The sequence below is a fragment of the Gastrolobium bilobum genome, unplaced genomic scaffold, assembly GCF_033153095.1.
Source record: "Gastrolobium bilobum isolate Gb01-03AN ecotype WA unplaced genomic scaffold, APGP_CSIRO_Gbil_v1 utg11897, whole genome shotgun sequence".
In the NCBI taxonomy this organism is placed as follows: Eukaryota; Viridiplantae; Streptophyta; class Magnoliopsida; order Fabales; family Fabaceae; genus Gastrolobium; species Gastrolobium bilobum.
Window position 1 is genome coordinate 76,705 of NW_026897107.1, and position 22,979 is coordinate 99,683.

Sequence of the window (22,979 nt, forward strand, 5' to 3'; positions counted from 1 at the left end):
TTTTATTTTGGTTCATTTTAATCGTAATGACTTGATAATTCAAAATTTATCTAAAAATTTATAATTATGAAACTTATTACATTAAGATTTTTCATCAAAAGTTATCAAAGCGGTCTGCAGACATAAAAGGAAAAAGAAAGACATTTTTAATTTGTGGGTTGAAAGTTAACACTTTTGTTCATTTTGTCTGCAGGCTCTGAACAAATGCATTTGGTAACTCAGTGTTTGGAGTTTGTATCTAAATTTTATTGGTTATGAATAAGAAGTAGGTTAAGAAAGAAACGAAAGAGGGAAGATAAAATGGTGTGTGGGATATAAACTAACAAATCCCACATTGCACAAGTAGCTAGAGGTGGAGAGGTTTATAAGCTCCCACCTCGTACTCATAGATTTCCCCTATCGCAATCGGATGGCAACGTGATGACGAAAGAAATTGAATGTTAAAAATAATGGAATCATCACCGAGGTTTATTTGGAAAAATCTTTTTTTGTTTGAAAAAACGATTACCTTATATTAATTGTGCGATTTAATGATAAAATTTTAAATATTTATTTCACCCAAAGAATTAAAGAAAAGAAAGCTAATTTTTAAAAATTTATTTTTGTGCTTGACATGATGGGTCCCGCTCTGACGTATCCCTCAGTGCAATAGGGAACTCAAAACTATGTCGTTATGTAGAAAATATTCGTGTTTTAATTGATTTTAATTTTGAAAGTAAATTTATAAAATAATCCGAAATGATAATTACAGGATTAACAATGTGTCTCAGCCCAACTAATCCTATTAAAATAAATTTCATGTTATTATTTTCATTATTATAAATTTTAGATAAATTTTGAATTACCAAATCATCACGACTAAAATGAAACAAAATAAAATACGCGAGGTTAACAAACGATCACAGTTAAATTACTACTTTGATGAAAAATCTTAATCTAATAAAAGTGAGCTATAAATGCACTAAACTTCAGTATATCGGTGATACCAAAGTTTTGTTGTTTAAATAGATGTATAGTGGGAAAAGTCGGCATGCTTTTTCCTGAAAATTATAGAAAAAGTTCAGAAGTGATGGCTTTCTCATTTCCGAAATAGGAAATAGCCCTATGCCTCTTCACCAGGCAATTGGGCATGTATGATTTGCTAGCAACAATTGTGAAGGCCATTTCTAACGAATGTTATGATGATGTTGCTAGAAAGGTAAAAGAATGGATAAGAAAAAGAAACGCAAAAGCTTTTTTTTTTTCTTTCTTATGTTGCATTTTACGGTGGCTAAGATCAAAGAAACAACTAAACATTGGAAAGAAAAGGGAACTAAAGACAATAAAATTAAAATTAAAAGACTCTATTTAGGTTAAATGTAGGTTTAAATATTAAAAGACAATAAAATTAAAATTAAAAAGACTGTATTTAGGTTAAATGTATGTTTAAATATTAAAAGACAATAAAATTAAAATTAAAATGAGAGTTAATTAAAAGATAATTCAATTAAAATTAAACTACATTTAATCCATACATTATTAATTCGAATTCAATAATTTTTCGTCTACCGTTATAATAAAATGAATATCGACTAACTAGTGGAAATAATTTATATTTACTACAGGTACATCACTATTTCATATATTTTTCTCCTTCATTTATCAATGTATGACTGTTTTCATTAGCTATCTATTTGATTTTAAATAAATATATTTTATTCCATGAGGTAGGATATTTATACTTCCAATTTTTTCTACTACCAATCTAATCATTGTTGGATTCAAAAGTTTATTTTTTCTTTCTTCATTCAACTTTTACTCTAAGGAGGTGTTTAGTAGTGGAAATTTTTTTTTAGTCTGAGAATCATAATTACTGAAAATATAGTACGAATATGAGTTTTCCGAGAATCTTATCAAAAAAGTGTTTGGTAGGGCAAAATATTATCAGGAATATTGGTTAAGTTTATTAATGTATGTGTTTGGTTGATGATAAAATATTACTTGAAATATAGGATAAATTGACGAAACTAACCTTGGACACTTGTAACTTATAATTATAAACACGATCAGAACAAAAAAAAAACAAGGCATAGAGGATAATATTCAGACCAACATTCAGACCAAGACTTCCTTTTTACAACAAAAAGTGTATTTGGTTTGAACAAGTCAAGGTAGGGTACGTAGGATAGAGGGCAATTTAGTCCGAAAACATAATTTACATTTTACCAATTCATTGGTATCCTGAAATATCAAGTTTTCAAGAGGAATCATGGTTCACATTTTTATGTGTTAAAGTGAATACTGGGTATCCATGATTTTCAACTAGCTTCTACCAAACATAGATATTTCACATTGCCATACTCACTTTACCGGTAATATAAAATATGTCAACATAACAAAGAGCTCCTAAGAGACTATTTTACTATAGGCCCTTACCACTTATTTTAAATTTGATTATTGTATATATAAAAAAACTTTTTAATTTGATTATTGTTGTTAAGAGGGTTAGTGTTAATAGTGTAGAAGTCCCACATTGAGTGTGTCTCTTTGTATTCTTCAATTGGTTTGCTGTATAATAGCACCAATGTTGTGTAGTTTAATACAACAAGGATTACTATCATTTCCTCTTGTATCTATGAGATTTAACATGGTATCAGAGCCTAACAAGAGGAATCTTAATCCGTTTAACTTAGTTCTATTTTCCATAATTTCAATATGGTTATAGAGAGATATCACCCTCCTTGAGGGATTCCCGTTGCTATTTCTTTTTCGGGTTTTTCTTAGTATGCTCTGTGACTGCAGCTTAGACTGATCTGTCACATCAGAAAAGAATGATCATTGGGAAGTTGTTGGGTTGACCACCGTTGTCGTTGACCGACCACCGTTGATCGCGTCGTCCACCGTTGACAGCCGTCTCCAACGACTTTTCCGGTGACTTTTCCGATGACTTTCCGGCGATCCACCACCATCTCTGATGACTTTTTCGACGACCCACCGCCGTCTCCGGCGACTTTTTTGATTCCGCGAAGCTTTGTTTTTCTTTAATCTTCTTTCTTCCCAAGATGGAGTATTTATACTATTCATCATCCATCTTGAGGGGGAGCACTGTCCATGTTGCTGATGGTCATTCCAGCACAATTGTCTTTGCCGATGATAATTCCGGCACTGTTTAGAAGTTCCTCTTGACGGGGAGCACTGTCCATGTTGCTGATGGTCATTCCAGCACAAATTGTCTTTGCCGATGATAATTTCGGCACTGTTTAGAAGTTCCTCTTGAGGGGGAGCACTGTCCATGTTGCTGATGGTCATTCCAGCACAATTGTCTTTGCCGATGATAATTCCGGCACTGTTTAGAAGTTCCTCTTGAGAAGGAGCACTGTCCATGTTGCTGATGGTCATTCCAGCACAATTGTCTTTGCCGATGATAATTCCGACACTGTTTAGAAGTTCCTCTTGAGGGGGAGCACCGTCCATGTTGCTGATGGTCATTCCAGCAAAATTGTCTTTGCCGATGATCATTCCGGCATCTTCCATGTTGATGTTCATTTTGACGCCATTTTTAGCACATTGTTGATTTTTGGTTTCTCATTTAGGAGATTTATTTTGATGTTATGTTACTTGGTCTTTCTTGTAATAAGCTTGTAGCATAGTCAAGGGAAAACCACGGCTGCTCACCAACTGTTAAATGAAATGTCTGAGAGGGATCTTGATGCTGATGTCCTGATCAGCTCAGTTGTCTTTGTCGATGATAATTCCGGCACCATCCATGCTCTGATGTCCATTCCAGCACTGTCTCTTTATCAGCTCTTCAGACTGATGGTCATTCTAGTTGATTTGTTGTACTTAGTCATTTCATTTCGTTGATGTAGCATTGTTGTTTTTGGTTCCTAATGGGAGTATTATTTATGTATCAAGCTTGTAGCATATGATCTATATGCTACAGCTTGAGATGGAGTGTTAAGAGTGTTAGTGTTAATAGTGTAGAAGTTCCACATTGAGTGTGTCTCTTTGTATTCTTCAATTGGTTTGCTATATAATAGCATCAATGTTGTGTAGTTTAATACAACAAGGATTACTATCATTTCCTCTTGTATCTATGAGATTTAACAATTGTATATGTAATATAAAGAGAGACTAGTGCATTACTCGTGCGATGCACATAATGTCACTATTTCTCTCTCTCTCTCTCTCTCTATATATATATATATATATAATATAATAGAGAGACTAGTGACCCGTGCGATGCACGGAGTGCCACTATGACGATTAGGCAAGAAGATGTTCATTTCTAAACTCTATAACGGTGTTGATAAGCTTTCTTCTTACTTTTTTCCTTTATGAAATGATAAATTTCTTTATTACAGAATTATAACCGGACATCAACTTGTTTTTGTGTCATTGCTTGAGCCTAACTACACATATTTCTGATAATCTAGGCAATAATTAATGTTGAACTACATTTTTATTCATGGTGCAAATTGTGTCTAATCTAATTATAATTATTTTTTTAAGAAAAATAAATAAATTATGACCCGTATGTTACTTGTCTATATTCTTTGACAAGTGATTCTGGCAATGCTATGCATACTTCATATTCATGCTGTGATTCTTATGGTTGGATATATTCATGGTGCAAAACGTCTAATATACAAATGCTTCGTGTGTGTCTCCAGGTGACCACCCTGAATGTATTGATTTGCCAACAGGAAAGAAATGGGTACCTGTTCCGGGAGATTGTGGTTCTCTATGGCCTGATTCACCATTAGACCAATTCTGGCAGAGGAATGAGATTTCCTGTGATTCTTTTACCTGGAGATGGGGGCATGTCTTAACCTATCAATGATAGGTCTATCTAACTGGAGAACAGAGGAAGCAGAGGGTGTTTCAGGTTTGAGAATAACCTAATACCCTCAACTGAGTCTGACTTAATCTTCGGATGTTTAGATTCATATTGTGATTAAAATTATTGTATCTGGGGTTACTGCTAATAAACTTTATGATTAGAATAAACTCTTTCTCATTCCTATTTTTTCATTGCCAATGATTGGCCGCAATGAATTCAGACCATAGCTGTTGGCTTTTACTTTTTATGCAGCGGTGAGAGCCTCCATTAGAGCTTCACCAATAACTTGCATCACACCTCTGCATCTGCTGGGGTAACTAACCTAACTGCACAAGCATTTTTCCTTTCTTCCCCGTTTGGAAATTAAACCCTTGCAGTTGAAAGTTATGGCTCCATGATGTGCTAACCCAAATTAGTATGCTAAATTGTGTGTATTCATACTTGTCGCTTAGATGAATCGATTCTGCTCGTATTCCAGAGACAGTTTAACTGGAGAGGGGGGAGTAAAGGGGAAGGATGTGAAGCCTTGTCACCCCATTGGTCAGAGATTTTTCCTCAAATTGTTCTGGGTGTCGTATGAAGGGATTATTCTGGATTAGAAAACTTGGTCATTGGTTATCCCTGAAGTACATGGGACACTGATTAATTAAACTTGGAATGATTTTGTGTTGGATTTAATATTGTTTGCATCGTTGATTTGGACAGAGTTTGTGATAGTCGGCATTTGTCATTGGCGCTGATTTTGCTACTCAATTACTGAAAGAAGTTGGAGCTTTAAGCTTAAACACTGCGTAAGCAGATGCAAAATAATCGGTGCAATTCAAAAAACTGAATCTGAGCAATGGTTAGACCAGCATCATTGAATCTTAACAAATCCTCTAATCTTATTTATCTTGTTGAGCAAAGAAGCACAGTTCACCAAGATGACTTATTGCCCCCTTTTCTTCTTTTGATCAGCACATCAAACTAATAAATTGGGTAAGCTTGCATTCCTGCCCATAAAAAACGTAGTCCATGCAAATCAATGGGAACTGCTACGCGAGACAACATGTTTAGTTGTCGTTTTAAGACAACGAATTGATTCCTTCTTGTTAATATTTATGTTCAGCGTAATGTTGCACAAAAAGATCAACGAAATAATTAAGACGAGTGCCAAAATCCAGGCGTCGCTGGGAAGAAGATTGATGCCAATATCTAGAACATAGGATGTAGGAGCCTTCAGAAGAACAACGTGCACTATTGAGGATTGTTAATAAATTTACGAAGACCCTATGAATGTCTTTACGTCAAAGGAGATGAATGGAAACGCGATCAAGAATTTAAATGAGCTAAGACAATGCACTTTGTAATATTAGAAAAAGTAATGATAAATGTTAACAAAAGTCATATTACGAAAACCAAATTAGGAATTACCTTACCTGGCTGATTTCCATTCAATGATTTCGTTTGATTTTATTATTTAAAATTAACAATTGTTAACTGAATAGCAACACATATGCCCCCTCTTTTCCTACAAGAGCATTCGCTCAATTAGAAATCCTTGTCGCCTTTAGTATTTGTCTCAACATAGACTTCTATACCATAGAGTATGTCCCAAATCTGGCTCATTCTTCGTGTTTGCCCATGTCATCTTCAATTGACAGCAGCAATCACTATATTAAACCAGAATCGTCCTCCTCATATGTGTTTCTTTCAAGTGTCTGCAGAAATAGCAGAAGAATTATAATGGGTTGGAAAACTGACTTGAGACTTGGTCTTAGCATCTCTCCTTTTTTTTTTTCTCAACTTGAATTACCATCCAATTCAACTCCAACTTACCCGGGAACAGATGCAGGATCGAAAGTTTGAGGGTACCAAATAAAAATAGATGAAATATTATAACGCATTTTTAGTCTTTACACTAATAAATTATAATAAAATAGAAAGTTCTCAACGTGTCCACATCCACAAAAATATAGAAAATTAATATTAGCTTTATAACATTTTTTTTTTTAAATAGGGAAGAACACAACTTTCTAAACCTTCTTATATGTGGTGGCAGATATAGGTGGAAAAACGGGTCCTTGAACATAACTAGACCCCATTTTTTTTTGTCTTGAGAAACATTTTAAGCCAACTCTATATGCATCATTCAGGAGTGTCCTGAGAAACATAACTAGACCCTTTTTTTGTCGAAGTCTACATGGAAGGCATCTTTGTGGTTAGAAAATTGCTGTTGGCACTTGGCACATCATAGGCAAAGACCTTTTCTTTTCGTAGAAGTCTACCCTTTAGTTGATTAATTTTCCTCGTTCTCTCTGCTTCCTTCTAAGGACAAGGACCACAAAAAAAGCATAGAATTAGACACTCAAATATTTATACATATAAAATAAATAAGGGTTTTATAATAGTTATGTCGTAAGAAAAGTGATTGTGTAATATTATAGAGATTCGTTTTGTGTGCCGTAGTTTTTTTTTTTTTTTTGCTTCAAAAAGTGTGGGCTCCACAAAATGTTGTGTGTGTAGGAAACTTTCTTGTGTCATATTAAATGATAAATGCAAATCCCATAAAATAAATTATAAACATAATACAAGTAAAAATAAATTTTTCATCAATGATATGTTTTAACAATGAATTTCAACTGTGATTCAGTAAAAATAAGTTTTTCTACTGACGTTTAAGCATGTTACATATCCAAATTTGCGTTGAAACATATTGTTGCATGGCAAAAATATTTCCATAAAAAGATCTAGTTTCAATTTGCTATAGAATTTAACTACAATTCCGTAAAAAAGTTCGACGAAAAATAATAGGAAAAAATATTTCTGCAGTTATTGCAGATAAGTTATATGCATTTATTCTTAAAACGACATCGTTAAGCTATTGAAATCTTAAAATATTATAAAAATAAAGACTATTATAACCTGAAATAAATTAAAATTACAAAAACACTATAATTTCTGTCCTTCAATGGAAATTATTTACTAAATTTTTTTGACAAAAGATTCCATCGAGAATTTTGAAGGAATTTAATGTCCGCCAAAAAAATTCACATAACTTTTTTATTTTCGAAAACTTCCATTACTGATTATGACCGAATCTTTTTTTGTCTCTAATTTCATCTTTATTTTTTACATACTTCTATTTTCATGAAAAATTCCATCACAATTTTTGACAAAATATTTTTTTGTCGATAATGAAACCTTTTCTAATAGTGACTGAATATGATAAAAATAAAATAAAATTTTATGAAATAAAAAATTTAAATAGCTCACTGGCTAACCCTAACCCATGAAGCTTTTGCCATGGGAGGAATTGGCCCATTGACATTTATAGACTCGGCTCTAAGGTGAAAACTTAAGATGGCCATGTTTTTATTATGCACAAAGAGAAATGAGACAGAAAAAACATTAAAACAAAACACTTCAATCGTTGTATAACTAAAGCACATACATGACTTCCATAAAGGAGACCCTCAAAAAAAAAAAAAAAAAGGGAAGGAAAGAATCTATGTAGTCTAAATATTTAAAACGGACTTAAATTACATTGGTTGCTGCTAAGCATCCTTACCTTTCTCAAGTCTCCGTATTAAGAGATTGAAGCTGTATCTCAACATGATTTATTTGCACTTCGTAGTTTATCAATACCTAGCTAGCCTTAGTTGGGTATTGGTAAACTAAGAAATGCAAATAAAATCATGTTAAAATACAACTTCAATCATTTAATTGGATATTGGTAAACTAAGAAATGCAAATAAAATCATGTTAAAATACAGCTTCAATCTCTTAATCCGGAGACTTGAGAAAGGTAAGGATGCTACTGACGTTCTCTTTCTCTTTGCACAGTAAACAAGAATCACAAGCAACTGTGACCAAAGCAGTAACACCAATTCTCAAATCTTTGATGCAGAAATTGGGATTTTTTCAGCAGATGAAGATGTTTCCTTGAAACCCAACATCTTGTTTATTGCAGCAATATAGGCCTTGACACTGGAAACAACAACATCCATTCCTGCTCCGGTCCCACTACAAAAAAAAATATATATATCGTATCCATGGATCATTAGAAAGAACAAGATACACTAAAGCAATCCAATTCAGAATTCAACAAACCTAAATGTTCGATGAACAGTTTCTCCAGTTAAAGCACGAGTAGTAGGAGTCTTCTCCCCACCAATTAAAACTCGTGTAGTGGCAATTGCATCAATGCCTTCGGTGACTGCATTCATCGAGTACTCAAGAAGAGTTATTGGTTCCTGCATAAAAATAAGAGTAGAAGATTAATCCATCAGACCTATAGTGCTAACAATACCAGCCTAATTAAATTAAACGTGTAAATCAGGGTGATGAGAAAACATCTTAGATTTGAAATCTATCAAGAATTTCAGGTTTAGGGTTAGGGAAAAAGGGAAAGAGATAAAGACGGTTAATACTGAAAATATTATTGATAGGATGTAATGTTTTACAATACCTAATACTCCTATTAGAACTAATAATTAAGTCAAGTACACTACCTATACATACTAAGAGTAGTCCAATAAGCTTTCAAAATCAAAAGGAAGCGATAGGATAATAGAGACAAGGAATATATACAACTTCAAACCTTCACTATCAGATCAACAGCCTTGTAAGCCGAATCCACTGGTCCAGTACCAACAGAACAAGCAACTTGTGTACTACCATCAATACTAACAAGTTTGACAGTTGCTGTTGAAAGACCAAGAGTTCCACAAGTCACCTGCACTTGATGGAATACTGATTAGCTTATGTTTGTTCTACTGTTGTCAAGCCATTACATCATATTTCAAAACATATTTCAATTTACCTGCAAATCACCAAGCTTCCAGATAGGCTTTGCCTGAAAAACTTCATCTGATACCAATGCTCTGAGGTCAGCATCAGTAATCCTCTGATACAAAATAAAGCAAGTTAACCAGCATGCGTCTAACATATATAGAACCCATTATCTCATCCTCCAGCTTTGATTCTATACAGGAAAGAGCTAACTTTATTTATTACTGTCCATATTAATTTCCTGATATAAAATATCGCATATCAAAAGACAATTAGACCCAAATTGTTGACTGAGTCAATGCAAGCTAGATGTAATGCCTTGCATATTAAAATCAGTAGCACTCAAACGGAAAGAAAATCACTATTTCTTATTTACCTTTTTTTGCTCAGCCACTGCTTTGAAACGCCAAAATAAACTCTGAAATTGGTCATCATTAAGTTCATAACCAAGCTGAAACAACAGAGAATAATTCATAAAACAGAAGATAACATTCAATAAGATTTTAGCTTCAACTCAAATATTTGTACCTCTTCAAGTCGCTTTCTCAAAGCATGGCGTCCACTGCATCAATAGGAGCACAAGTGCTTGTTAGGAGGAGAAACTAAAAAATAAGACTTTTTTTGGGGATAAAGTAGAAGAGAATGCAATTAATTGCACAAGGTGCCAGAGGAAACAAGAACATGAATCACTCATTAAAAAGACAACAAACAACAAATAAAGAGCCATGTCGGTCAAAATACTGCTGAAAAGATACACTCGTGTATGACATAATGGTTATAAAGCTACAAAAGATGAGAATCTTAGGGCGGAGTATTGTTAAGAGATTCCCAGATATCAACAGTTAGTTACAGTCGAGTATCAGTGGTTAGTTAGAGAGATTCAAAGGGCAGGAGATTGGCTTAAATAGGAGCAGCAGCAGAAGGGAGTAGATAAAGAGTTGTTAACATTGAGAAAACAAAACAATGGCTCAATTGTAAGAGAGAAATCCTTGGAGAAAATCTCTCTCCTTTCTGATTGATATTCAACCATCAATAGAGATTCCTTCTTTCTCTTTCTACCTTTCATACCATGTCTCTATTCGTGTTTGTGGGTTCGTAACATATTTCCTCCCTATAAAACTAATTTTTCAACATGGTATCAAAATCCTTCTCAAGCAAGATGGAAAGAGTTTAGTCACGAAGAATATGGTGCGATACTTTGAAACCGAGATGAACTTTAAAGTTGACCAGGATTCATTTGTACATGGGATTCTCAAAGCTCCAGTCATATAAAATAAAATTTTCCCGGTGAATATTTCACATTTTATCAACTTAAAAGAATAGTGATAAGTAAAGAATGGTTAAATACACAAAATCATGCTTAAGACCTAATAATCACTTGGCGGCAACATAGAAGGATAAACTAAATTATTTTTACAACTTGTTTTATCATGTTATGCTGACTGTAAGTATTCATGTTACATATAGTTCTTAACAGATGATAATAAATTCTAAATAATTTGAAAATCACAGATGCAAGGATTAGCAGGGTGTACAAGATCCATGAAGATATAATTGTTAAGGCAAAAAGTAAATAACATACCTAAGCTTCCCCAGCACAATACCAGCTTCGTTGGATCTTTCAAAGCCAATGTCCTCGGGAGATATTATTTCATATGTACGTTTGTCTTTTAGCATTCCATCCTACAACACAGTTTTTTGAAAAAATAAAAAGGGCAGGATATTAAAGGACAGCATCGAGGCTGGCTTAGGGACAAGCCACCAAAAAAAAAATGTTAGGATTTCAGATAAGGAACTCCAGTTAATAATATTTACCACGAAGGGGAAAAAACCACCAAAGTGGTTATTATGTATAATGTATCAGTTAATTTTGGCTTGAATAACCGCTCATTAATTATTTTTCTTTCATGGTATCAAGAGTTACTTTTTTGGAATTCTCCCAAAAGTAAAACGCACTAGCTCCTAAAACAGACAACAAAAAATGTGCTGAACCTGGAAAAAAAATAGAAATGGAAGTTTGGCTCTATTTATGTGAAGGAAATCAAATCAAATTCTTGTATGTAAAAGGAACCAATGTGTATATATATATATATGTGTGTGTGTGTGTGTGTGTGTGTGTGTGTGTGTGTGTGTGTGTGTGTGTGTGTGTGATGAGGCTCAAGGTTGACTCTTACAAGGGCCATTTGACTGAAGTTTAAAATTTTTGCTTTTCTTTTATAAAGTATATCTTTCTAAATTGCAAAATCAAAATCAAACACAGAAATCAAGCTCAACCTCATTCTATGGGATTGGTAATCCACTTTTAATGCCCTGATTTGGACCAGGATGGCAAAGTCACATGCAAAGAAGGTTTTATTTTTTTAATTTAAACTATCCAGCACAATCTATGTACCCAAAATATTCTACGAAATTTGTCAGCATGTAAAGATTAACATGCAATGCCCAGCTTGGAATTAAGGGGAAAAAAGTGTGTGTTGCTGGGGGGAAGTACATGAGTCTCACACCATTTTTCCATATGGAGAGGGTCAGATGTACTCAACCTTACCCCTGGGAGGAGAGAGGTTGTCATGATCACCAAGTCACAAGGCAGCAACCCTTTGATATAACAAATTCTATTTTTTGGCCAATATGCTAAGTAACTTCTGGTAAGACATGCCATCTTAGCATTAACTTGGGCTCATTTCAGGTGTAATGGTTTTTGTTTGAAAATTATAAATTTAAACATCATACAACGGTAAGTGCCAGGGTCTAAGTCCTATAATACAGATATACACACATATATGTATTTAACATAACCAACCTGATGTATGCCACTTTCATGAGCGAAGGCATTAGCTCCCACAAGAGCCTTGTGTGGCTGTAACTGCAAACCAGTGTACTCTTCGACCTATTGAAAAAGATTATGATAAACCAAACAATTAATAAAGTTCTTTAAAAGGGAAAAGAACAAACACAAAGGTTGGTTTCAGATATAAAACCATCCTGCTTGTCATAAAGATGTGCCTCGTATTAATTCCAGTGTACAGACTGCCAGAGACACCTGCTGCGCATTTCAGGGTCATCACAACCTAGAAAGAAAAATAAACAAGTTAGAAAACACTATAAAATAGAAGCCTCCGAATATTGATTACTGAGATCAATAGAAGTACTAAAACTTCCACTTTTGAAGCTAGAAATGTGGTAAAAAATGGAACATATTATCTAAGGGCTGAATATGCAAAGGTTGCATGAGTCCTGATGGAGAACATTCATTCATGATTCATATAAATTACATGGAGAAAATACACATTCAACTGAACATTGCATGATTACTGTCAAGTCATGGTAAGTCATGGTTATTACATCAATTACACAATGGAAGATTGACCCTCACCTCTTCTAAAGAGGCATTCCCAGCCCTTTCACCAATCCCATTAATTGTCACCTCCAGTTGCCTTGCACCAGCACGTGCACCCTGAAAGCAGCCAAGAGCAGATAAATTTACAATCTAGTTTAATTGTTTGTATCAAGTGGAAAAAGATATGGGCATACCTCTATGGTGTTGGAAGTAGAATGTCCAAGATCATTTTGACAGTGAGTGGAAATGATAACATCTTCAATTCCAGGGGTATTAGCTTTGATATCAGCAATCAATTTTGCAAATTCACTTGGTATTGTTATGCCGACGGTGTCGGGTATGTTGAGCGTTGTGGCCCCAGCCTTGATAACTTCTCCAAGAATTTGGTAAAGAAACTCCCTATCCGATCTGGTAGGCATAAACACAAGATAATTGAACACCAAGCAAAAAGAGACACAAGCAGTGACAGAGCAGAAAGAAAGAGAGAACAAACCTGCCAGCATCTTCAGGACTGAACTCGACATCATCGCACCCTAAACTGCGAGCAAACTTGACCATATTGCGAGCAATGTCAATGACCTGGTCTTTAGTCATTCTCAACTTGTGCTCCATGTGAATGGCACTCGTGGCTATGAAAGTGTGAATCCTAGGCCTTTTCGCATATTTAACGGCCTCCCAAGCAGTTCGAATATCCTTCTCATTGCATCTCGAGAGGCCACAGATAACGGGAACGTAATCGTCGACGACGTCGACGGCGTTGCCGACCTCTTTGGCGATCATTTTGACGGCCTCGAAGTCGTCCTTGGAGGCAGCAGGGAAGCCAGCCTCGATGATGTCGACGCCGAGCTTGGCCAGCTGGCGAGCGACGTCGAGTTTCTCCTTGGAAGTCATGGAGGCGCCGGGGGACTGCTCGCCGTCGCGGAGGGTGGTGTCGAAGATGCGAACATACGATGGGTCAGGGATGTGGTTAGGGATGTAAGGGGGACGCCGCCGAGTGGATTCGGGTTGGGGTTGAGATTGAGAGCACGAAATGGTGCATTTCGGATGTGGGGTGGTAAAGATGGATTGGAAGCGGGAGTGAGAGTAAGAGTGAGAGGGTTTTGAAGTTTGTGGAAAAGGGAAATGGAGGATGATACGGGAAGAAGGAACGGAAGTGGAGGCGTGGGTGGAGGGAAAGACAATAGGGCTGCGGATCACGGCGGCCATAGACGGCGATGGAAACCTAAACGACGTCGGAAAGGATCAGCTTACGGCGTTCTGCTGCCTTTTCGGATTGAAATTTCTGAATATTCTGCACTACAGTACACTGCGCTCAACTACTGAGGTGGCGGCTAGGATATTCTCAATGCGCCGCCTTTTCTTCGTTTTCTTCTCAACTCACAACTAGTGTGTGTGATGTAAGAACGGGAAAATTTGTAGCTATCAGTGTAATTAAAACCGGCCAATAGGGTTGTAAATTTACACACAAAATCGAGTAAACACGAAGGAAAGCATTTTACCTCATCTCCTATCCGCTCCTTACAAATTACAATTACTCGATTTAGGAAATATAAATTGAATTTTAAAAATAGTTAATTTTTTTTTTCAACCAACATAAATAAGTTATTTATATCGAGCAAAAAATGAGCCATTTTAATTATAATTTATATTAAAATTATAATAATTTTTCTTATTATATTTCTTTAATTTTTGAATTCAAAACAACATCACTTTGAGAGAATGAATGTACATAACTTATCTATATTCACCATAAAAATATTAGAGCTTTTACAAATAATTCTAACAACAGTTGTTCGTGAATCTAAGTCCAAACTACTAAGAAAAAAATAAAATTATAACAGTTAACAACAGTATCAGGTCTCTATAAGATCATGGTTGTAACCCGCCCAAAAAAAGTCATCGTCTGAATATAAAATATAAGGGAAAACATTTTCTCCTTTTAAAGGAGAAAATGTTTCTCATGTTAATGACCCATAGCATAAGTGGGTCCCACAAAATAGTGGAAAGAGAAAAAAATTCAAAGTAGGACTCACTTATGCTTTGAGTCACAAAAATAAATTATATTTTATGAATTTTTCTAATTTTATTTTATTTTATTTCACACTTCTCTATATTTTTTTTAGTTTCAATCTTAAATGTATACTAATATTTGTCAAACATTCTTTAGGAATTTATAAATAGATAAAATTTGTTATAAATAAAATAGTTATTCTTAAATACACTCACTTATGCTTTGAGTCACTAACATGAGAAACATTTTCTCCTTTAAAAGGAGAAAATGTTTTCCCAAAATATAACTCATATATGGTTGAAGTCGTGGGCCAGCCCACCAATAACTATATTTGGTTGTAACCTATTAAGATTTTTTGGGTAGTAAAACCTTTTTTTTTTTACTCTAACCCTTAAATTTCTATAATTTATCAGGTTGAATTAGGGCTGATCCACTAGCCAAATTTGTAGCTTCAACAAAATTTATATTATTTAAAAAATTTATAAATATAAAATAAATTATAAACATAATATAAGTAAAAATAAATTTTTCAGCAGTGATATGTTTTAACAAAGAACTTCAACTGCTGATTAGTATAAATAAAATTTTCTATTCACATCAATGCATGTTACATATCCAAATTAGCATTGAAACATATTGTTTTATATTTCTGTCAAAAAATCTAGTTTCAATTTGCATCGAAATTTAACTATAATTTTGCTAAAAATTTAGATGGAAAATATTTCCACCGCAGTTTGTGGCGGAATTTAACTAGAATTCCATCAAAAATGTCAAAAAAAAATAGTCAAAATTTAGGACAAAAAAATTTATTTTATCAAAAAATTTGACGGAAAAAAATTTAATCTAAAATTTTTTATGCAAAAAAAAAAACATCAAAATTTTCGATTGAAATAAAAATTTCGACATAAAAGATTGCATTGAAATTTTTGTTGAAAAAGATCCCATCAGAATTTTCGATGAAAAATAATTTTGTCAAAAGTTCCAACTGAAAATTTTTTATCAAAATATTTCAACTGAAATTTGTTTTTTGACGTAATTTAATTTTAGCAATTTTTTTTAATTTTCCAGCACTGATTATGACCGAATATTTTTCGTTCTCTAATTTCATCTTTATCTTTAATGAAATTCTATTTTCATCAGACGAGCTAAGTTTTATCACACGAGATATGGACATATTTAATAGCATATAATGCTGTAAAAAAGACTAGATCATTCTTTTTTTATATAAAAAGAGAGAGAATGATCTAACCTTTTTGACATCATTGTATGCTATTAAATATGTCCATATCTGTATAAAGACCAAATTATGCATGCTGTAGGTTGGAATTGCCTAATCCTCATCTATTCATCAATCAATATTTTGAAATGAGTGAGAGTCCGCTTGATCAACTAGCACACTCATATCTACGACAATTTGAGCAAAATTCGATAAGTGATTTCAATGTACGGAAAGGCCCAATGGAGAAATTTCTATATTTATATTTAAGGTTTAATGTTTTAGGAGATAATTTAAAGAGAAAAATATTTTTGTAATTAATAAAGATAAATTATCTGTTTTTACTCTCAAAACGACATTATCTTGGGATTAAAATATCAAAAAATTATAATTATAAGACTATAATAACTCTAAAATAAATTAAAATTACAAAAATACCATGATTTTTATTCCAAAACGATGTCGTATTGAGCTTACTGCATATAAATTATCTACAGTAACTGCAGTAAAAGTGAACCCTTAATCTAAAACCTTAAGATGTTAGGTAATGATCTTTTTAATAGTTTATATTATTATCTAACACATCCCATTATGCAAGATTTTTTGTGTTTGAAACATGAATATTGCACAAGCCCAATTTTTGATTTACTTTTTTAATAGTTTATATTATTCTCTAACACGTACACATATATAAAAACATATGAGACTCATATTTTTTTTTCTCTCTTTTCTTCGTATATAGACTTATATAAATTCCACACACTTTTATATTTGTATTAAACTAAAAAATATTAAATCCTTTCATATATATATATATATCACGTTCTCAAGCAAGCAAAAGGGAGGCCACTATTTAGATTATGGTTTACTGGCACCAGCCTGTAGATTCAATTATTTATCATAATATAAATTATATAAATGACATTTGAAATTAATTATTATATAATGATAAATAAATAATAATTATTAAAGACACATATTATTATTATTATTGTAACTTGTACGGTTGCGTGACGTGTATATACAAAATAGAAATTAATTATTAAATAATGATAAATTAATAATAATTATTAAAGACACATATTATTATTATTATAACTTGTAAGGTTGCGTGACGTGTATATACAAAATTTAACATATATTGACAGCATATTCATAAATAGCTTGCTCTGTTCCCAAAACTTCACCAAATATATATATATATATATATGATAGGATCTGTTTACAAATTTTTTTTTCTCCAAATTACACTAAGTACGACCGGTCACAGACTGCATCATTAAAGTAGGACCGGTTATACTTAGTGTAGTTTATAAGAGTTTATAAACAAAAAAGTTTGTAAATATAACCGGTCATACTTTAATATGCAGTGTGCGACCGGTCGTATTTAGTGTGATTTACAAAAATAATTTGTAAACGAATCATATCCCATATATATATATGAAAAAATATTTCTACAAACACTCTAAATAAAATTATCTATAGTTATTTTTTTTTAACTAAGTATGACCGATCATATTTAGTTATAACTATAAAGTTATTTTTTTTTAACAGTATCATGTTACAGGATTAAATTTCAATTTTCTTGCCCAAATAATCAAACGTGGGGCCCATCAATTTTTTTTTTTTAATTAAAAGAAAGATGGCCGATGGGACTCTTCTTATCTGTGCAGGAAAGATAAAAATGAGTCATGTGACGTAACAAACCTTTAACCCTTTATATTATGATAAATAATTGAATCTACAGGCTGGTGCCATTAAACCATAATCTAAATAGTAGCCTCCCTTTTGCTTGCTTGAGAACGTGATATATATATATATATATATATATATATATATATATATATATATATGGAAATGATTTATTTATAGATTTTTGTAAATTATATTTTGTATTTCTGAAAATATATAGTATAACTCAATATACTTTCAAAAGTACATAGTATATTTTATAAGAGTTTATAAATAAAAAATTTATAAATATAACTCTATGTGTATATATATATATATAGGGAAAACTTTTTCTCATGTTAGTGACACTTCGATTTGCATGCAAAATTTTTCTTTTCTTTTTCTTTTTTTAATAAATATAGGACCCACCACTAGTTGAGTCACAACATGAGATTTGAATTCTCATGCAAAATGAGAAAATCAAATCCCATATATATATATATATATATATATATATATATATATATATATATATATGGGTTTATTAATCTCATGTTACATGAGAGTACTATCTTATGTGGGTGATACAAATACGTGGGGTCCACAATTTAAAAAGAAAAGAAAAAAGAAAAAAAAAGATTGGCACAAAATTCTATGGGTGTATGACATGAGATAGATATCTTATGTAGCATGAGACTATCATTTCCCATATATATATATATATATATATGAAATGTGCTTAAGATATCATACTACAAGATACCAAATTATTCTCCTCCAAGAAGGTTCCGTGCGTCAGGGTTCTTGCCCCTAGCTCTCTCCTTCCATATTAGTTCAACTTCATCAAAGGTCAATCCTTTGGTCTCAGGAACATACACAAGCACAAACAGAAAGGCAAGCACGGATATACCAGCAAGAATCAAGAAGGTAGAACCAGTCCCTATAGCTTCAGCTATTGAAAGAAAGCTCTGAGACACAATCAAATTTGAAACCCAGCAAACAGTAGCTGACATACCCCCACATATTCCTCTATATTCTTCAGGATATATCTCTGAGTTCACAGTCCACGGCACAGGTCCCATCCCAGGTGAGAAAAATGCAATATAAAGGACTAAACCCAAAATTGCAAGCCATCCATACAATTGATCAGAGGGTGAGTGATTTAAAAATGCCACGGACAAGAGGATCAAAGATGCAAATACTCCTGCTAGGCTAGAAAGAGCCAAAAATTTTCTGCCTGCATGGTCAATTAGGTAAATGCCAAGAACTGTTCCAGCAGCATTCATGCCAGCAACTATGAGTGACAGCATAAGAGCCAACTCATTAGATTGGAAACCAGCCATTTGAACAATCGTTGGGCTGTAGTACATCACTGTGTTTATACCTGTAAACTGCTGAAAAGCCTGCATGCACAGCCATCAACCATAAACCAACTCATTAGTTTTACTACACTATTGCTTTCAATTAATTTTAACATATATTTATATGGTTATATTTACAAACTTTTTCTTTACAAACTCTCACAAATTACACTACGTATTTTCGAAAGTACACTAAGTTACATTATGTATTTTCGGGAGCACATAGGGGCCGTTTGGTACACGAGTTTTTCTCGGATTCCCGGAAAACTGAAATTTTTAAAATTTTAAATCTTCAGATATTATCGTAAACTGAATGTAAAAATCATATTTTTAAAAATTGAAATTCCCGGACAAATAAAAATTTCTCCTTGTAGCAAACGCTCTCTAATTTGCAAAAATTTGAAAACGGATCCTCTCTTGTATATTTATATTACCTGAAGTCCAGCTCCAATAAGGAATGCGAGTCTGATTTCTTTTGATTTAAAAACTTGTCCGAATCCGATATTGGTCCTTTTTTGTCGGTCTTGCTCTGACTGAGCTGTTAGAAAATCAACTTCGTCCTCTAACCTTGCAACGTCATAGATCTTTGAAAGCACATCAACAGCTTCATTTTTCCTATTCTGCATGCACATGAATTGAAGACAAAAAAAAAATAAAAAAAATAAAAAATGGTAAAACATCCAGCTGGGGACAGTTCTTGATTTGAGAGCAATTAGTAATGCAGTTTTTGACCTTTATAAAGAGCCATCTTGGGGATTCTGGAAGGAAGAGCATGAGAATAAACTGAACAACTGCTGGCACAGCTGAAACTCCCAGCATCCATCGCCACGTCCCGGGGACCTGGAGGGGAATAATATTGTGAAAGGTGGCAATTGAAACAATACACGTACAAAAGCAAAACAAACATTTTTGGGACAAATTAATTAAATGTGATGATGGAAAAGTAATTATTAACCTGTGTAAAAGCAAGGTTAACGATGTAGGAAAGAAACTGTCCACCAGTTATCATGAGGACATTAGTGCTTACTAATGAACCCCTAATTTCAGAAGGTGATGCTTCGGCAATATAGACAGGAGCGGTGACAGAAGCAATGCCAACACCCACACCAACAAGAAGACGTCCCAATATGAGAACATAAGGATCTGGTGCTGCAGCCATTCCAATTGCTCCAAAAATAAAGATAACATCAGCAATAAGAGTGGCCATCTTTCGTCCATAAGCATCATTAACCCAACCACCTGCAGCTGCTCCAATAATTGCACCAGCAATTGCCATGCTCACTATTGTTTCCTGCCAATCATCCCATCACAAAAACATATATTAACTAAGGGGAGGTTATATTTACAATTTTTTTTTCTTATAAACACTAAATATGACTGGTCAGACTTCAATCAAGAGTGTATGATCCGTCAGACATAATGTAATTTGTAAGAGTTTATAAACAAAAAATTTGTAAATATAACCTTCTCCGTTAACTAAAGATACATATTTTCCTTTCCTTGGAATGGATGCAACATTGAAAGATCGCAAAAAAGGTTGTACCTGTAGAAAATTACTTTGTCTAACTGCCTCAAAATCATCTTTAATATATAGAAGGGCTCCTGATATGACACCTGTGACAAAATTTAAATTAGCTACAAAGTGAATAACTTACACGTTAGGATTAATAGACGGGCGTTTTTCCAAAATATTGCAAGTCTAGGTGACATGCATGCTGTTATTAAAGATTTTAACATCAAAGAAGGCAGAACCAATAATAACCATATACTTGAGAATTCAATGTCTATAACATCATTTTTACATGCAAGTATGCAGTAAATTTCTTGAATCCTTGTTTTGAATAATTAAGCTGCCTACGAAAGGATAAGAAATATGAAGATAACTTTCCGATGATAATATACAAGATAAGAACATTGTTTTTTATTTCTTTTCTCCCTTTTAAGCTTTTTTAATAAAAATTCTTTAAATATTACTTTAGTGATGTGACATTTTCCAGACCCTAAAAAGATCCAGTACCAAGAAAACAAAAAAACATTATTTTTTTATATTTTTTAAAGAATCAAAACTCCCGATATTTCTTGTAACATTCTATTATAACTAGACGAATTTCTTTCTTTCTTTTTTCGCAAATAGACGATAAAATTGTTGAACTTGGGCAGACACAGTCTTGAGAAGACCCACGTTAATTGGAATAAAATGGCACAATAATGTTGAGTCCAACTACGGAGAACTTCTTCTGTACTACTCTTGGAAAAAGAATGGTTATTTACTCTAAAAAAAATACCAAATTGTTGAATGTGTATGGGTCTCACAAAGCATGCGAGTCCCACGTTATAATCTACACATCCAATGATCTGCATCTTCTTAGTAGAAGATTTTTTTCTTCCTAAAAAAGGAATCAATAGTTTTTGATCATATGAGCTAGTAGTCCATTCTTTTTGAGATAGTAATAAGCGCAAGCCAAATTAATTAACTTGAAAACTGAATTAACCATAACAATCCTCAAACCAAGGCATGGGAAAAATCCTTATATGCGTGTGCGGTCTATACATATAAGTTTTTTATTAAATATATTTATAAATTCATCTATTATTTGCTCTAGAGTCTAGAACCATTATAAAGACAACTCTTCTAATTTTTTTTTTTTTAATTTTCAAGACTTGAACTCGAAATCCTAATTAAAGGAACAAACTCCTAATTACAACCTATATAACCTTTTGTGTGAAGAATAATTTCAAAAGCTAAAATACTAGGAACATCTTGTCGATTAGCTAGAAAATTGATAAATTGATGAGTTCTTTTCAATTTTTTTTTTATTTGTTTTTTTGAAGAATTAGGATATATATATATATATATAAATAACTCAGTTGCACCGATCCTAGAGAAGGCGAAAGGAAAATAGTCAAAAATAATAATAATTACAAAAGACAAAGTACCAGTGTCGTAGCCAAAAAGCATGCCACCAATGCCAGCGACAGCAGCGAGTCCGAGGATATAAGGATTCTTAAAAAAGGACATTTTCCTTTCAGGATACAAATCCAAATACCCTGAGCTTCCTGGCGTGGATTGTATTGTCGTAATCGTCATCTTCCTAAGATCTAAATCTAAATCAGCCTCTAATAATAATAAACTCAAACCGCAACACCCCCAACAAAAAAGAAATGACCAGTGAATGGGGGAAGAATAATGGAACACAAACTCTGAAACTGGAAATAATTAAGGATGATTTGTATAGAGCACCATAAATGAGAAATGGGTTTGGCTTAGATTAATATTATGTTATTGTTACGAGAGGGGGATGGTAGAATCAGATGGGCTATCAAACTGGGAAATTTAGATGATTCCCCAGAAATGTTTATGACCCAGATTCTATTATTTCCCTTTACTTAGCCACAAATTGAGAAAGGGGAACAGAACAGGAATTAGATGATTTGGAGGATCATTACCATTAATAGACAGGGTGAGTCTACAAATTAGGTAACGTCGTTTTGTTATTGCCAAATATTATTTATTAACAGTCGTTTCTTTTGATTGATTAAAAAAACTTTTAAATGCACTTTAAGAGTGTGATTGGATAAATTTAAAAAAAAAAATAGTTTTATGACATAATTCTTACTTATTTATACATTTTTTTAAAGTCACTTTTATTACGTTTATGGAAAAACATTAACTATAATTTTTTTAGTTTTTTACTTTATTTTAAAAAAATCTAATTATGTTAAAAAAAATTAAAATTAGTTTTTTCTTAAAAATATACATACAAAAAAATCTTAAATCTCAAATTATA

The 22,979-nt window shown here is 33.0% G+C and overlaps 2 protein-coding genes across 3 annotated transcripts; both read right to left on the minus strand.

The window, feature by feature from the left end:
• Positions 1 to 8,169: 8,169 nt before the first annotated feature.
• On the minus strand, positions 8,170 to 14,305 carry LOC133304228 (2-isopropylmalate synthase 2, chloroplastic-like). 2 transcript variants are annotated; one of them, XM_061504243.1, is made up of 12 exons: positions 13,426 to 14,305; positions 13,127 to 13,340; positions 12,969 to 13,049; positions 12,574 to 12,663; positions 12,396 to 12,482; positions 11,178 to 11,278; positions 10,124 to 10,157; positions 9,972 to 10,013; positions 9,627 to 9,710; positions 9,405 to 9,539; positions 8,915 to 9,057; positions 8,170 to 8,827 (listed from the first exon to the last, which is right to left on the minus strand). In XM_061504243.1, exons 1-12 carry the CDS (start codon positions 14,136 to 14,138, stop codon positions 8,695 to 8,697), a joined length of 1,857 nt encoding a protein of 618 aa, XP_061360227.1. In that variant the 5' UTR covers positions 14,139 to 14,305; the 3' UTR covers positions 8,170 to 8,694. The 2 variants fall into 2 exon arrangements, with proteins under 2 accessions (XP_061360227.1, XP_061360226.1); XM_061504242.1 differs by having other exon boundaries at positions 9,972 to 10,046.
• A 4,292-nt stretch (positions 14,306 to 18,597) lies between these two features.
• LOC133304202 (inositol transporter 1-like) lies at positions 18,598 to 22,279 on the minus strand. Its single transcript, XM_061504199.1, has 6 exons — positions 22,129 to 22,279; positions 20,735 to 20,805; positions 20,147 to 20,482; positions 19,924 to 20,031; positions 19,626 to 19,811; positions 18,598 to 19,233 (listed from the first exon to the last, which is right to left on the minus strand). The coding sequence occupies exons 1-6, from the start codon at positions 22,277 to 22,279 to the stop codon at positions 18,598 to 18,600; spliced, it is 1,488 nt and encodes a 495-aa protein (XP_061360183.1).
• Between the last annotated feature and the right edge of the window lie 700 nt (positions 22,280 to 22,979).